Source organism: Sphaerodactylus townsendi, linkage group LG04 (assembly GCF_021028975.2).
Source record: "Sphaerodactylus townsendi isolate TG3544 linkage group LG04, MPM_Stown_v2.3, whole genome shotgun sequence".
Taxonomy (NCBI): domain Eukaryota; kingdom Metazoa; phylum Chordata; class Lepidosauria; order Squamata; family Sphaerodactylidae; genus Sphaerodactylus; species Sphaerodactylus townsendi.
The window spans coordinates 93952218-93970281 of NC_059428.1; the positions used below are offsets into that span (position 1 = coordinate 93952218).

At 39.7% G+C, this 18064-nt stretch overlaps 1 protein-coding gene across 2 annotated transcripts in view; it reads left to right on the plus strand.

Moving 5' to 3' along the window:
* The window catches only part of OCA2 (OCA2 melanosomal transmembrane protein), a 215456-nt gene that overhangs the window by 90612 nt on the left and 106780 nt on the right, over positions 1–18064 (plus strand). For both annotated transcript variants that reach the window (XM_048495551.1, XM_048495550.1), the window contains exon 15: positions 6468–6600. In XM_048495551.1, the coding sequence (XP_048351508.1) occupies positions 6468–6600 (133 nt within the window). The remainder of the gene's footprint in view (positions 1–6467; positions 6601–18064) is intronic.

Consider the following 18064-nt stretch of genomic DNA (forward strand, 5'->3'; position numbering starts at 1 on the left):
AGGTCAGTACACTTGCTCACATTCCCCTTCTATGTACACTGTCCTTGTAAACAGATACGTTACTTATATATTTTAACAAAAAATGTTCCATGAGGGACCAGGAAATGATTGTCGGCTGCAATCAATCTTCATCTCAACTCCTACTGAGATTTTTGTATGTGATTTCTTGGAGAAAAGTAAGATGTTACTTCTCATCTGTGAATGGACCCTTTAACCAATGTGATTTTATAAACAGTGGGTCAGATATATAGTACTAAATATACATAAGCCACATTGAATGGTTCTTAAACTGTGGAATTATAGTATATTAGACCACCTCTTTGTGAATACACATATAATTCTCATAAAACACCTTGATAGTTTCCAAAGTAGTATCTCTTAAAACAATGTCTGATTGCTTGTTTTTTAGAGTTCTTGTCAGAAAAATTAATATGATGTCAAAAGCTCTGTTCACAGAGAACCAACATGGCATAGTGGTTAAGAGTGATGTACTCTAATCTGGTGAACTGAGTTTGTTTCTCCACTCCTCCATATGAAGCTTGCTGGGTGAGCTTGGGCCCATCACAGTGCTCTCAGAATTCTCTCAGCCCTACCTACCTCAAAATGTGCCTGTTGTTGGGTGGAGGGAAGAGAAGGTGATTGGGACCTTGGGACTCCTTATGGAAGAGAAGAAGTCTTCTTCTACTACTTCTGTTTGAAATCTGGAAGCAGTGCTGCTTAAAATTATATTCAAACAAAATAATAAAAATGTACTTTTTTCTGTACTTGGAAGAACTCTTTCTGGTTTTACGGGCTCCACTTCATGCTAGGTTGAAAAGTGTATTGTTCAAAGTCTATTGGAATAAATTTGGATATTCCATGATTTATTCATTACATTACAGTGATAAGAATGTACTTTGCAGAAATATACAGATGAATTAAAATGGAAAATATTTTCAATGGTGATTAATTTATAATAGCCCCTCTATCCTAGTCTACAAAGAAATTAAATTGCAGGCATCCATTTATATAACAGAAGAAATCTCTTTCTTGTGCCCTTTTATTGGTTTATAGCTCAGACTGAATATGCATTAAAAAGGAAAGACTCTGAGACAGATCTTCTATTGTACAACACTAGCAGAAAATGTGGGTCCTCAGGCTTCTATGCTATAGCTGTACTAATCCAGAATGCCAAGATAAGGTGGTATTACTGTCTGGCCAACAGCTACTCTCATTCAATGTGCACAATATCTTTGTGAAATCTTGTTGCAAAACATAGGATTGGGCAGAAGTCAGAGCCTGAGCTCAGAGTGGGTTCTAAGCCTGAGGTATGGGAGATAGTAATTGATGATATGGCTTGTCTGCTACCACTAGGGGCATGTATCCAGCAATGCATTAGTTCAAAGGGGGAAAAGTGCACAAGCAATAACACAAGGTTTTCAGAAAGGCATAGTATTTCAATATAACTTTTAGTGAAATAGCAGTGCCCTTGCAGAGCTATAAAATGTACACTAGCTACGTTATTTTATTTGTTTTATGAAATTGTATCTGGAAAAAAATCTCATGGTATCTTTTATGCATGCAGAACTCTTTGGTGGAATACAATGGAAATTTTAAAAGTTATCTTCACTAACTTGCTTCACAAAAAAATGTAGCACAAGGTTCTGTTTGCACAAGGACTGTTTATGTAGAAATCTTCCATGGGATCCAACTCAATTTTTGCCAAAGGCAGTAGCAACATCGAAGCCAGTTACAAAGCTTATCATTAGCAATAGGCTAGAGCAGGTTACATGACACTTCTTAACTAGGAATATTCAAATAGCCACAGGCTTGGATTCCTCAGTACCCACCAGTTGTGAACAATCCCTCAACAGGTTCTTTGGTGCCTTTGCCAGGCTGCTCCTCACATGTAGCATCTTCCATCTCACACCACACTGCACCATGCTACATGTGATGTGTTGCCTAGACTTGTGAACAGCTTTGGTTTCCTTTGAAGAGAGCCTGTGTCTACCTCTGCTGCTGCCTATCATGCTCCCTGCATCCTCTGCTGTGGGCACTCAACTGGAGCCTGTTCATTGCTGAGCAGGTGATATGGGGACTGGCAGATGTGATCCTACAATTGGTTGTAGCAGTCAAACATGGAGTTGGCAGCCAAAGGCTTACTGCATGGGAGGCTCATCAGTGAGGTTGTGTAATTACTGGCGATGTTGTAACATCACTTCTGGCATGAACTGGAAGTGATGTCATCCTGTAGAAAGCAAAGCTATAGCATTTTCCCCAAGTTCTGTGATATAACAATAGAGTTTTGGATGAATGCTGCAGCATCTAATGATGTGATGATATCAATTCTGGGTTGTCAGAAGTGACATCATGGCATTGCCAGTGACACTGACTGTGCCTGCCCTCTGTTTCCTTGGGATTTTTCTCCCATTTCCCAGCAGAATGGCCACAGAGAGGGTGCCAGGAAGCAAGAGACCCAGTTTCTCTGAGTTCTTGCCTGTTAAACTTGTCAGTGATATAGTTTATGGCATTTCTATGCCTAATGTCTATGAAAGCTTTTAGATTACATGGGCCCACAGGTTGTCATATACTGTGGATTATTACTAGTATGGAGTACCTAGATACAATTTTAGCAGGATTGTTTCAATTAGTCAAGTCCAAGGTGCACATTGGGATAGCGTTATCTAGAAGTAAACGTTTGAGTCACATATAATTTGTGTGGCCAACAACAGGACTCCCAGTGTGAAACTGCAAATTTAGATGTTGTCTTTGGTGTCCAAGGACATTTGTGAAACTTTTCTTATTGTTTTCCTGGCATATATAAGCAAGTTAAAGGAGAAAAATGTTGAGGTAATAAAATAACACCTATTCTCAGAAAAGAGACTAGCTAAACATAAGCAAAGTCACTGGTTCAAATTAAAAGGCAAAGTTCCAAGGTTTCAGGCCAGGCCAGGCTTACAGCGTGTGCTTGTCCAAAATGGTAAACCTGGGAATCTGTTGTGGGACTCCTCAGAGAGTACATCTGACTTAAGCTAGAAAGCCATTTTATCCTAAAGACCCAATGTAGTCCAGGATCCAAAGGACAATTGAATCAAGGCTAGATGATCTAAGACAATTGGGTATCTAATTAATGACCAAGTAATCTCTTAGGGCAAATCACGATAAAGGGCAGAATTTACACTGCAGTCATAAACTCTGCCCTCCTGACAAGGTAACAGTGCAGTGATTTCTAATTAGCTTAACAACCTGGAACTTAAATCAAATGCTTGACCCTTAGGGTCATAAAGGACTAAAACACACCACCAAATGTTTAATTGGTTGTGGTGGGTTTTCTGGGCTGTGTGGGCGTGGCCTGGTAGATTTTGTTCCTAATGTTTCGCTGCATCTGTGGCTGGCTTCTTCAGAGGTGTATCACAGAGAAAAGTCTGTTTCACTTCTCTCTGTGATACACCTCTGAAGATGCCAGCCACAGATGCAGGTGAAACGTTAGCAACAAGATCTACCAGACCACGGCCACACAGCCTGGAAAACTCACCACAACCAGTTGAATCCGGCTGAGAAAGCCTTCGACAAATGTTTAATTGTTTCTACTTGGGTTTTTGACAGTCATAGCTCTGGTATGTAGATAGCAAAACAGCACAGTTAGGTCACAGCCTGAACCAGCTTTTGGGAAAGGAAGAAGAAAAGATTTGATTTGAAGAAGAAAAGAATAGAACTGATTTTCTTCACAGGTGTATGTGATTCCAAAGACTGTAAACATACTTGCTGCAATTTTTTAAGGTTGATAAATATATCAGGTAGAGCAGAATAGAAATCTAACATACTGTTTTCTTTGTAAATGTCTTGCAAATCAATCAGTTCCATCTGAAAAAAAGTTCCTTGCATCTTCTGATGCTACTTCAATTGGATTCCAAAACATTCTCATTCCTTTTCCATGCTTTTGGCAATCAGTGAATCTATTCTGGAATTCCACCTACAACATGTTCAGTGTGTTGATTTGTCTTTCAGTATTGCATTGTGAATTCCTGTCCTTCTCAACATTAGTCCTCTGCAGCATAAGAAATTTAAAAAGTTACCTTCACTAACTTGCTTCACAAACATGTTTAGTTTTGCTTCAAAAACTTTCAATTCAGAATACATGCCACACACAAAGCTTTCTTTTCCCCTGTAACCTTAGATTCAATGAGTTCAAATGCTCTGTGATACCAGTTACGAAAGCCAAATCAAAAATCTATTCAGGGTCAGAAAGTACTTTTTGACCTTTTCTTTTCTCCTTGAGAAAGACATCAGCTTCATGATGAAGACTGAAAAAAATGTTTGATGACATTGCTTCTGCTAAGCCATCTGAGTTCTGCATCTGTCTTTGAGAATATCTCCATGTTCTGCATCTATCTCTGAGAGAAAATTTTGAAACTGACAATGAGTAAGGCCATGATAACTAATGCTGAATACAACACACTTCACACTTTCCTTGTGGAATCTTAACTGCATAAGAAATCTTAACTACATAAGACTTGCTGATGAATGATACAGTGAAATCGCATGGGGAGTGTACCATTTAATGCAGTATATCTTCATTAATTCTTGTTAGCTGCAGCAGTTTTACTTCCCACCATATTTCTTGCACCATGAGTTGTGATGCTTTTCAATTTTTCCTATCTCAAGTCAAGATTTTCTACTGATTTACAAACCGCCAAGAATATGTTTTCTGAAGTTGTGGTGTTTTTCAAACTCTGCAGCGCACACAACCCTCCTGTAATGCTGAAATTGGAATCTATCCCACTGATAAATATATAAGTTGTTGAGCAGTGTCTATAATGACATTGGGCCCCTTTATTAGCAAAACTCCCCCCCCCCAATTAATGATACTGGCAAATTACCCAAAGAATGGTCAACTAGCTTAATTGTTCCAATATATAAGAAAGGAGATGAGAATGATCTGTATAACTATAGACCAGTATTTCCCAACCTTTTCAACATCACGGTACCCTTGACCTCACTCTTCATATCTCATGGTACCCCTGCCATCCCCCACCTTCCCTTCCCAGTGCCCCTGCTTGCCACCCCCCACCTTCCCCTCCCAGGTGAAGGGAAGCACGGGGGTGGGTGGGAATTGGCTGCTGACCTTGTGGCAGGCCCTGCCTCCTGGGCCAGCTCTATGTCCTTGCTGGCGCCAGCGGGAGACACCACAAAAGTGAGGGGGGCTGGTAGCATTGCCGTGGTACCCCTGGGACATGCTCACGGCACCCCAGGGTACCACAGAACCCTGGTTGGGAATTGCTGCTATAGACTGATCAGTTTTTCATCTATTGCTTTGAAACTATGTAGTAAATATCTAAAACTTAGAGGATTGTGTTGTAGATAACAATTTGATTCTCTCCAAATTGGATTAAAAAAGGGGCACACCACCAATGAGGATTGCCTGACCTTGCTCTATTTGGCCCCACCAGCTATGAAAGATCCTACAAAGGCACTGTATGTAGCCTTTGTGGAAAGCCTTTGTGGATTCGGCCTCAGTTTAACAATGTCATCTAGGAATAATAGGGATATACAAGCACTCAATAATCAAAGCAGCAGAACACACACATAGTCCTAGGATAAAAGCAATAGATAGGTGTGGAATAGATGAAAGGAATTGGGAGAATATGAGTTATAGTCATCTAAGTGGAATGGTCTGATGAACAGAGTTGATCAAGCCACACCTAGCTGTAGTAGAAGAAATAACAACGCGTTATGGGTCAATATCAACAGAGAGATTTCCAGAGATATTGGACACTGGCTACTGGGAGAAGGAACTTCTTATAGGGAAAAAGGGACCCTCAGGGTTATGCAGAGTGATTTAATATCCTAGGAAAAAGAAGAGTCCTGCCTTTCTGGGGAAAGACAAGAGACAGACATCAGCCTTAATGGTTTGAGTAATTCATCAAATGGTTGAGGCATCAGCTTGATGAACCAAGCTTGGGGATGCCTAAAGGTGGAAGGAAACTGATGAAATTAAATTCTATAGCAATGACAATACAAATGAAGTGGTCTTCAGAAATAGATTAGTCAAAGGAAGAAGTATTGGGTTCATACAATGCTGGCAGGAACACTTGGAGCAAATACATTAACAAGTCCTTTGTCTTCGTTGGGTGGATTGTCCAGGGCTGGAGATGGGAAGCAACGTTGTGTTTTCTTACTTCTTTTAGGAAGAATAAGGCAGCTATTTGCAAAACAGATATGGGTGAGGGCAAGTCCAGACAGGATTTTACTGTGTTCTTGTGGGAACACTAGCCAATGCAGGAATAAATAAATAAACTTTTGGCACTGCACTGCTAGACATCCCAAGGATTGGCAGGAAGGGTAGAAACACTGATGTTAAAAACATTGATAATTTTAACTGAGCTGTGACCTGGATACAAAATGGAAAATGACCTGTTGTGCTATTGTGTGTAAGAAGTGCTGCTTGACACTGATTCTGTTCTCCTGTGCTTCCTCTTTCTTCACAGGGACTGGACTTTGCAGCATTTACAGGACACATGTTTGTTGGAATATGTCTTGTGCTTCTGGTCTCCTTTCCTTTCCTGCGGCTTCTCTACTGGAACAAAAAACTTTACAACAAAGAGCCAAGTGAAATTGTTGGTAAGTTTATGTATGAAATATTCTGATTTAGTGTTCATTAAAAATGAATACTGAAGAAGTTGTGTTATGATATGGACTGGAATAATTGCTAACCCCCTTAAGTTTCTGAGTGATCATATTTTATTGTGTTTCTTCTTTTCTTTAGTTCTAAACATTTCATTTTACTTATTGAACTGTTCAGTTTTGATATTTGTTGTTGGCAGAATGTGGTATACTGGGTGCAGTACTTTCAGTAATGTGACTGTCCTAAACCTGTGCTTTTGTTCTAGGGTATACTTCAGATCAGATGAATGACAGTCCTGTGAGATTTGACTTTTCCAGGACTGAATTCTTCTCTGCTAGCTGCTATATAGCATGTTAAGCTAAAATTAGGTAGCAGCTATGGAAGTGAGTCCTGTATGCCAATTGTTGTGCAGGGCATCCCTCATAACCTGACCTGTCCCCTGGCCTTGTCCCTCACTGACACAGGAGCAAGCCTGACCTGGCAGGACCCTTTCCACCAGCCCTAGCCCCAGTCTCCCTATTCCCAGTGGCGTTCCTGCCTAGGGACAGGGGGTACCCTTTGTCCCCGGGCGCCCCCCATTTGGTCACGTGGGGGGCGCCAACATTTCAGGGTCGTTTGTGTGTTTTTAAACTTTTAAAGTGTTTTTTCACGTTCTGGCCTGCAGGGGGCGCATTTTTAAGGCTATTGGCACCAAAATTTCAGGGTACCATCCAGAGACTGTCCTGATGTTACCACCCAAATTTGGTGATGTTTGGTTCAGGGGAAGCAAAGTTATGGACCCCCAAATGGGGTGCCCCCACCCCATTGTTTTCAATGGAAGCTAACAGGAGATGGGGGCTACCCATTTGAGGGACCATAACTTTGGTTCCCCTGAACATAACTTCACCAAAATTGGGTGGCATCATAAGAATAGTTAACAGATGATACTCTTGAAAATTTGGTGTCACTAGCTTTTAAAAAAATACATCCCTTCCAGGCACCCCAAGGAATTCTCGGCTCCAAGATTCTTTGTTTTGCAGTGACTTTGCTCCATTGTAGCCAATGGGGAATTTCTGGAGTGTGTAGGCAGGCTGCACATTTTTGAAGATAGAGGCACCAGACTTTCAGGGGTGGCTCTAGGAGGGCCTCCTGGTAAAAGCATCCAGGTTTGGAGACCTTGCTTCTGGGGGTTCACTTTTATGGGCCCCTCAAAAGGTTTATTATTTTGTTTCCACGCTCCTGCACATGAAAGCCTGTGGGCTGAAAGTTCTCTCTCAGAACTCTCTAACTCCCTCCACTCCAGAAGCAAAGCTCACCAAGCTTGGATGCTATTGCCACTCAAGGCCTCTTGGAGCCACCTTGAAAGTCTGGCACCTCTATCTTCAAAAAAATGTGCAGCCTGCCCTCAGAAATTCCACAATGGGAGCAAAAGTCACTGCAAAACAAAAGAATCTTGGGCAATTTCTTGGGGTGCCTGAAGGGATGTATTTTAAAGCTAGTGACACCCAAAAAAATTTCAGAGTATCATGTGTTAACTATTCTTATGATGCCACCCAAGTTTGGTGAAGTTATGTTCAAAGGAACCAAAGTTATGGTCCCCTCAAATGGGTAGCCCCCCATCTCAGTAGTTAGCTCCCACTTGAAAAACAGTGGGGATGTGGGGCATTCCATTTGGGTGTCCATAACTTTGTTGCCCCTGAACCAAACATCGCCAAACTCCAGGTATCACTCAGGGCAGTCTCTTGGATGATGCCCTGGAAATCATGGTGCCGATAGCTTTTAAAAATGCACTCCCTGCAGGCTGAAAAAAAAACACCAAAAAATACCCCCCCAAACCCCTAAATACTTTGCATTCGGGTGATTTGTTAATTTTGGGCAGGACATAATCGGCCAATTTTTGTCTGAATGTGCCTAAATTTGCCCAGATTCCAGTCACGAATCTGCTATTTGTTTCATCTTGAATCTCCAACCTCCCCAAAAAAGTGATGCTGTTTCAGGGTGGGAGAGAATCCACCCCTGAAACAGCATCACTTTCAATTTAGTTTTAACTAGGGACCTAGTGATTCTCCCTTTAAGGTAGATTTAAAAGAAGAATCTGGAGCTCCTCTAGTTTAAAATCAATTCAATGAAAGTGGATTCCACTTGAGGTGTTTCTTTGTGAGAGATGATGCTGACATTTGTTTGGTAAATGTTTTGCTGGGGGTGATTTGTGAGAGGTTTACATGCTTAATACCCACTTGCACTGGCTTGGAGGTGTTTCTCAGGCTAACAACCTACCTCATAGGGTTGTTGTGATTAGGAAATTAGGAAAAGAGTTGGTGGGTAGAGAGCCATGTATGTTCTGATGGGAGTGGGAGGTGATTTGTGAGCTGGTACAAAAAATCATTGTTTGGTCATGGTGGGGGCGGGTGGCCGCCCATACACCGGGCCGGGGGGGGGCGCTAAACTCAGGTTTTGTCCCCGGGCGCTCGTTTGCCTAGGTACGCCCCTGCCTATTCCCTCACCCTCCCTTGCCTCAAATACCAAGCCGGGTCTGCGGGCAGTGGTGGCTTGCCTTCCACTATCCTGCTGGCCCCAGCACTACCCTTCCCATTCCCTTACTCGTCCTCCCCTCATCCCCAATAACAAGCTGAGCCGGGCAGGGCATGAGCAACCAGCTACCCTCCTTGCTGGACCCAGCACAAGCCTCCCCACTCCTCTGCCCACCCTGCTCCAATCTCCAAAGACCAAATATCTGGTGGGAGAGAGCTAGAGCTGCAGCCACCAAGATCCAGCCACTGAGATCCAGTCACTGGACCCTGTGAAAAATGGTGAAGGGGAAAGGTGAAATGGTGGAGGAAAATGTTTGCTCACCCCTCCTTTTCTATAGTCCATTGAATTTTCCTCACAATGGGCTTTACTGCTAGTACAACATAATATAGTTATAAATATTTACATATTATAGGTTAGACATTTACATAATTAAAAGAAGCTAGAGATAATTGAGTGGCCTGTTCATTCTCATGTGACATAGTATGGGCTGTCCAGAATACTGCAGTGCTGTTAATTTCTCAAATGTTATAAAATCCCACATGGCTGAACCAATCACCATTAACCAGAATGTACCAGGGAATCCAAAATTGTGCATTTGTCATTCTAGCGACTGCCAATAACTTTACTACTATTTCCTGTTACAAGTTCCCAGTGAATTTCTTGCATGTGATCTCTTTTGTTTCTTTTTTATTAATTAAAAGAAAAAGATACGCAAAATTAAATAAAGGCATAAGTCATTTTAATTAAAAATAGAAAAAGAAGTTTATACATAAAATACACTATACAGTACTTGACAACTACAAAAATAATGTTAAACAATATCATAGAATAAATGGCAATAAAAATAAAATAACTTGAAGTAGTGACTGTTATTTTAAATCTAAACACAATTCTAAGACAATTACCTAAAAATTGAAAATCAAATTTAGATATTATCATCTATCCGTTATATAATTTAAATGTTCTCCCCTTAAACCTTTTTTTAAACAGAAGTACAAGAGAGTTTTTAGTAATTCATATAACAACTACATTTTCCTTAACTCATCTTTTTTTAAAGAATAATATGTCCATATTATTTTCATTTGTCTTAAAACTCTTTGGTTGGTCTATTATTCATATAGTTCATTAGTTTTGCCATTTCTGCGCGTTCAGTGAATTTACTTTCCCAATACTCCTGTTGTGGACATTCTGCTGCTTTCCATTTTGTTTCAGATATAACTCTGGCTGCCATTATCATGTATCTGAACAATTCTTCCAGAGTTATTAGAATTGGGCAAAATATCTAGTAGCATACCTTAGCTTCCATAGCAAATTTTATTTTTAAGATTTTCTGTATTTCAATGTGTATTTCTTATAAAATATATTCATGTTCTTTTATGGGTTTCTTAAATGCATAGTATGTCTGAATTTAATTTTTTTAGTTGATTGATTTTTTTTGTTCACTTGGAAAGAGAGTTTAAACCATTAATATTTATAATTTTCAGTTTTCATTTTGTCCATTTTGTTTTAATTCTGTGGCCTAACCCATCTTTTCTTCTTCCTTATCCAATGCTCCTTTCACCCCCTTATTGTTTTTGGTGAATTTTCTTTCCAACTTGTGGCAGATTTTCTCTCAGATTCTCAGTTGACAGTTCTTCTGCCTGTTGCTTGGGTTGTTGTACTGTTGTGAATATTTTTTTGTCCTTGGGTACTACAGTTTCTAAAGTTAATGGTACCTACCAACGCTAGTTTCTTTCTTTGTAGAACTTGTCTTAGCAAATTGAAATCTCTCTTGCTCCAGAACAAACTTGTGGGTAAATGTTGAAAAATATGCACATCTTTTCCTGCCACTTTTAGTGAAGATTCTCTTTGTTTCTTCAATATGGCATCTCATTTTTTAATGTGTAACCTGCCCAGTATATCTTGTGATATTTTATTCCTGAATGCAAAATTTGAATTTATTCTGAATATTTGGTCAATATCAGGAAAGTCTCTTTGGATCTTCCAGTAGTCTTGTAATAGTTTGCAAAAACTGTCTTCTAAATTCATCCTACTGAGATCTTCTGGAATTCTTCTGAATCATAGATTGTTGCTTCTGCACTGCACCTCCAAAATTTCATTGTTCAGCCTTATCCATCCAAAAGCTTTACCCTTCTAATATTCAATTTCATTTTATCTTTATTTTTTTTCAGTTTCATTAATTTTCTTGTATCCTTTTTGATTTCCAGTTGTCTTGTTGAAATCTCCTGTGTTATACTTTGCACTTCTTTTAACATTCTTTCTTCCATTCATTCTTGTCTATCTTTTCTTGAGTCCTCTCTTCTGATTGTTTTATTTAATTTACAACTATTTGAATTTGTTTTATCAATATTTCTGTTAGTTTGTCCATTTTCTCTAGGACATCTTGTTTGTCATCTTCTTTCTTGGCATTCCCTAATACCATTATTGTTCTTCTCTTCTTTCTTCTTTGTTTAAATATTTTATACAATCTTTCCATGTACTATTCCATAGGCTAAATTTTCAAGAATAAAGAAACAAATAATTTTAGCACTTATTCCATACACAGCAATTCAACTAGAATTTATAATTTAAAATATTTTTCATAGGTCAAGAAAGTTAAGCTATTCAACCAATTAACTTCCAATTTAATTTCTTTATCATTCAATTAATAAAATTTTAAAATACAAATTCTAAAAAAGGAAAAAGAAAATGAATAAAAGAAAAATGTGTAAAAGAAAAGAAAAAATATATTAGGATAAAATGCATTAAATAAAAGAAAAAAGAAAATAAATTGTTAGTGTTTTAGTATATTATTATATTAGTTTTAATTGGCATTAATATTACCTGTAAATAGGTAGTCCTCTTTTTTTAGAAGAAGAGTGGGTTTTTATACCCTACTTTTCTCTGCCAAGAGGAGTCTCAAAATGGGTTACCTTCCATGCCACCCACAACAGGCTCCCTGTGAGGCAGGTGAGGATTTTGAGGGAATTCTAACTAGCCCAAGGCCACCCAGCAGACTGTATGTGGAGGAGTGGGAAACAAATCTCATTCTTTTTTTGTAGTTTTTTCTCAGACCACCAGATGCCTCCCAAGTCCTTTGTGGTCTGTCTCCAACTTGCAACAATTTTCAACAGTCCATTCAAGAGGGGAACGGGAGATCTTCAAACAATCTAGATGCATTGTAAATCTAGTGATCTATTCTTTTGCTAGCTCAGAAATAACTGAAGATTTCACCTGAACATTCTCAATTATTCAATATATATGCTACATTTAATTATTTACATTTCATAGAATCTCTGAAGAACAAATATGGTGGAAGATGTAAAAGCAACACCTTTGTTCTTTTCTTCCATTGTTAAAACACCATTTCATAAGCTCCAACAAAACAGAATGGAAGATTTACATTCTTGCCTCCCCAGTTAATTATGATGGCATTAATGGAGCACAGTTATGAATCACATAGCATTTTCTAGCAGACTCTAGCAGACTCTAGCAGTTCACTAAGCAGATTATGTTTACATAGTGGCTTGCCATTGCCTTCCCCAGTCCTCTACAGTCCTCTTATTATCTTCCCTTAAAAAATCCAGTTGAGGTGGTTTTCTCTTCTAGCAACTGCTTTCCAGTCCCTTCTACTAGTAGCAAAAAAAATCATCTGTTGTTGTTGGTGAATACTTTTATATCAACCTTTCACAGCATACTCTCCCCTTTTTAAGGAGCCAGTTCACAGCTTCCCACTCCACTAAAGTTGAATCATGGGTTAAATAGCCCTTGCACTCCTATAAAGGTGGTACAAAGTGTGGAAGGTATGCATAGATTTATCTGATAAGAGTTCCATGGTCCTTCTCATCTTTTATAAAAGGTCTGTGGAAATTGGATATACATACACACTGTATATTATGTGGTATGGATAGGTGCTACTGGATCAACTTAGTTGGTGTTCACTTCGTGTATATTTTCATGTAAAGGGCTGTGATTGCTACAAGTACAGCATTAATGTCTGTCATGCCCAGTATACATTTTGTGCTCAATAGTTGTATCTGGAAACAAACGTATTGTCAGAAGCAGCTCTCAGACATTTGAGACTGAGACCTTAGTCCAACAATCCTGTGTGTGCTTACAAGTAAGCATATTTCTCCCTCCCCCGCAGCTTGAATTGTTTGATTGAAATAAGCAGTGGTACGATGCACTGTTCTTTAAAATGGCACAATTGCCCATTCATAGATGTTATATTTAACTAGCCAAATTTTTGCAGCCCTTCAAAAAATCAAGTATATTTGGCCTCAAATTAGTCCTGTCATTTGTGGTATTCTTTCCTCCACAATTGTCAGATTCAGCAGTTCTCAAAATTAGTAAATGGTGTTCTTTTTCTACAATCAGCAGCAGCTATATCATGAGGAACCTAATCAGTACCTGTTCAATAAAAGCAAATGCAAAAGTACTACTTCCATTAGCATTTTCCATGAAATGGGATGAGAAGAGGTGATCAAAGAACATCTCATCAGAGGAAGTTGGAGTAATTTGGCTTTGGAGAAGTAACCAGAATGTGTGCAAGATGTCTTAATGAGTCTTTTTGATCTTTAATTGCCATGGTTTTGTGATAACTTCCAGTGGATTGTTAGAAGCAGCTGTTTTAATCAACTCAGTGGCTGTCATGTTGCCCTCTGATTACCAATCAAACAAGCACTGAGTGTACATTAAAAAGCACCACTTTACTGTTTTTCATTGCTAGGATTTTTTTTGCTTGTTACATGTTTTTGAGTGTGTAGCTGTTCAGCCGCTTAAATTAGAGTTGGCTTACAAGAGCAGTTGATACATGCACCGTGAGAGACGTTCCTATGTACCCTGTGCCTTTTCTTAAATTAATAATTTATTGTAAGTTTTTTGAACTATTACAGAGTACTCTGTTGTCACCATCCCATCTGCAATTGCGGAGGTTGCACTCCCACATATCTTCATTTATCTTGTCCCAGTTTTAATTATTGTAATGATCTATAAAGCTGTGCAAAGAGGATGAAGGGGAGAAAAGGAGGAGTGGGTGGAATGATGTGATATTCTAGATGAACATTTTACTCAACTGGAACCAGGATTTTATGCATCTCAGTAGTCCTCTCAATTTTTTTTTAAAAAAATGGTGCTGGTCACACATTCCAGGTTTGTGTATGCATTTTGATTCAAGTCTGCAGTTCAGCAATCTTCAGGTATTCCCATTCATGTTAAATTATTCTATTGCATTTTCTGCATGTGTGACTTGTTGCTGCTTTTCTGAGCAGTTGATCTTCTAAGCAGTGGAATCTTGTTGAGCATGGGAGTTTGGTATATCTTCCCTTCCACTACATTTTTCTAGTTGCTGCACTAGTTTATTTTCTTACAGACATGCATTCAAAAATCAGGATTTTCAAGTGATGGTACCATTGCCGTTGGTAACATCACAGTGCCAACTCCTTTTTTTTTTTTTTGCTGTGCATGTGTTAGAAGATTTCACACCCAGATTTGGATGTTTGGAGCTGAAAACTGATTTCCCGTCAACAAACAGCAGACAAATGGAAAGGAGTCAGTTGATCCCCCATCTAGTCAATTGCTTTCAAGTGACCAGTACTTAATAATTGGTCATGGAAATGTCTGTAGCAAGCCAAGAACAATGAAGCAGGCTGATGGGGCTACTCTACAACAGTCCCCATCAGAATCAAATGTGCTAACAAATGCTCACCCAAACCCAGGAAAAATAAATGTGGTAAAGGAGTGTGTGTGCTGGATAGCAGTGCAGAGGCACACATTATAGCAATATATCTCTGTCAAGAAGCATTTTAAAATAAAATAAAATTCAGAGACTTGCCTATGTAAGGAAGAATATTCTTCTTTCCATGGGTAAGAAGGGAGGGCTCAGGTCATAGCAAGAGAACTAAGTACAAAGGCAAATAGTGAAGGCCAAGCTGTAGAAGGGGAGCAGAGGGTGGGAATGTTTTATTGTGATTGGTTTTAACATAATTCTAGGGAACATATAAGCTGCTAGAGAGCATAAGGGTATGTATGTGTATTCTGGGGAGGCCAACATTGGGTCAGGGATTTCAGTTACTGAGGGATATGGGAGCTATGATAGTGAGAGAAGGAGTGTTAAGCAAAAAGGTTGGAGATATGTCCAAGCTCGATTCTCTTCCAATCTTTGGGCCATCTTGTGACACGACAATGGTGAGGCTAGAAAAACTAAATCTTCACTGACAGTGATAGCGATAGGGCTTCTTATAACAGGGTAGAACTCAAGGGCTTTCCAGATAAGTTCAGGAATATTCTATCAAGTTGTCTTACCAGCATGGCCAATTGGCCATGCTGACAGAGGCTGATGGAATTGTAGTTCCCTGAACATCTGAGAGCCGCAGGTTCCCTACCCCGTTCCTATCAGCCCCTACCAGCATGGCCAATTGGCCATGCTGACAGAGGCTGATGGGAATTGTAGTTCCTGAACATCTGGAGAGCCGCAGGTTCCCTACCCCTGTTCTATAATGTCTGGATCATCAATAATAAAAGCATGGCCGTGCAAGATTATTTTGCAGGGCTTTGAGTAGACCTGGCATGTGTGACTGTGACTTGGGTGAGGGAGGGTGGAAATAGTAGCTCTGAAAGAACTTCCTTCCCCTGAGGTTTCTTTGTCCTCCATCAGTCCCAGACAAGAGGGGTTGTTGATATCCGTGTCTTTTTCTTTTTGGGCTCTCCCCACTCCAGGTATTCCTGACATTCATTTTGTAGATCTGGTGTGGAGTAGTGTGGAGAGTCTGGCCATCTGGCTGGTGTACCGACCACTTAACACAGCAGTCTGTTCCCTGCCAGGGCTGCTGGAGATGGTCTCATGCTGGGTCTTTCCAGGACAAATTGTTCAGGGGGACCTCAACAACCATGCAGTTGATGCTGCCTCCAGAGAAGCCATGGACCTCATGTCCTTTAAGATTCTCAAAATGTGTGTTAGGACCAATACATCAAACAGATCATGCCTTAGATTTAATGTTTGGTGTAGGCAGATATGGAACCAGTCTCCATTAACAGAGTTCCATGGTTGGACCATTATGTCCTGAAGGCCTATTTAGACATACCATCCCCTTCTTGTAAAGGTGGAGAATTGATGCACAATTGCCCATGGATACTTATGTATCTGATTGGTTTCCAGAATGCTCTGTGGAATCCAATACCTCCCAGCAAATTGTTAGATAAGCTGATAGAAGTTTGACAGTTAGGTCTTGGACCAACGATCAATAAACAGTCTCTAGATGTAGAATCTGAAGCCCTTATTGGGTTGGCAACAAGTATTCAGCTTCAAAAAGCCAGTTCTGACAATTTTGGCTTTTTCAGTAATGTTGATTCCCCTTTGATTCCCTGGATTCCCTCCTCCCAACTTCCCATAGAATGTGAGAACAATGAGGTGTGAAAGACTTTGTTTTCGAAGATAAGTATCCCAAGGCCCGTGACCTCTATTCCTCCCTCCTCCCTTCCGGAATCTCAAGCAGGGTCAGCCTAGTTATCTACATTGCTAAGCGTATAGAAATAGAACAAAGGCCTATTAACATATGACAGGTGTGGATGTGTAGAAGGTCAATATTCACACCTTTGCCCCAGCGTAACTGATTCCCTTTAGCCCAGATGTTCCTCTTGGTGTCTCCTTGTCTGTGGTCACAAGGAGGCAGGTGCCATTCCTGACATTGGAAGCCATTAATGAGACTGCTTCCCAAAGGTTTTCTCTACTTCTGCTTTAAGTTAGCTCCTTGGTATACTTTGGAACTGAGAAGGAAAAAGCTTTGGAAACTCCAGTTGGTGCAAAATCTAGTGGTGTGGGTCTTTACTGGGATCCCAGGGCAGGTGCATATTTAGCTGGTACTCTATCATCCACATTGGTTCTGAGTACTGAATCAGGTTAGTTGGCACGGGGTAAGAGTAAGCTAATAAGCTTGAGCTGACAAGGAATAATTAAATAAATAATTTTTATTCCAAACCCTCAGCGGGTCTGTTTTAGAATTAGAGGAGTCACCCTGAGTATACAAAAGTCACAGTTCTTATAGGATAAAGACAGCTGATGCATCATACATGTTGCAAAACCAAACCCTGTCAATTCATGACGTTTCAGTATTCCCATCATTGTTTATCATGGCGATACATTGTTAAATAGCATTCTTAAGAATATAGTTTCTCACATGGCTTGACTCTTTTTCTTTGCTTTAATTCTGCTTGGTCAGTTATTTTCCTCTACACACACACTTTCTCAGCTCGTTGCTAAGGGAAAGTATCTTTTCTTTGGAATGTGGGAAGAGACAATGGGGCTGTTTTGGAAAGCAAAGTGTCTTTTGCTATTTCTGAGCAATAATTCAGTTGAAATAATCATTTAAATGCTTTATTTCTATTTTCTATTTTCTATTTTCTGGGTCTGTGCTTTTAGATATGCTTTAGTTGAAGATATTATTTTCATGAGCCTTTAACTTGCACACAAGCATTAAAAAGTATCTTTTTCTGGAATGCAGGAACATTGAACGCTTTTCTTTTAACAAAGACACTTTTTCATGATTCTGGGCAATGACTTTAAGCTGTATTCTTGCCTGAACCTTTTTCTCTCCATTATTTTCCTAAATAATGGGGAGAAGGAAGAAATAACCTTTCGGTAAATCTAAAATCTTTTTCTTTTTCTCTTTCTATTTCTCTCTCTCTCTTACTTTCTATCACTTGCTATTTCCTTCTTACTTTCACTCCTTTCCTTCTGCGCTAACAGGTTCAAGGTTCTAGTACTCACTTTCAAAGCCCTAAGTGACCTGATGCTGTAATGCTTGTGTGGCTGCCTCTCCCAATACATAATCCAAAGAGGCTTACTTACTGGTGATCCCTGGCCCCAAAGCAGCTGTTTTCAACCAGGACCAGGGCCTTTTTGGCTCTGGCTCCAACCTGGTGGAACACTTTGGCAAATGGGAACCCTGTCCTCACCCATCTTTGCCCCTTTCT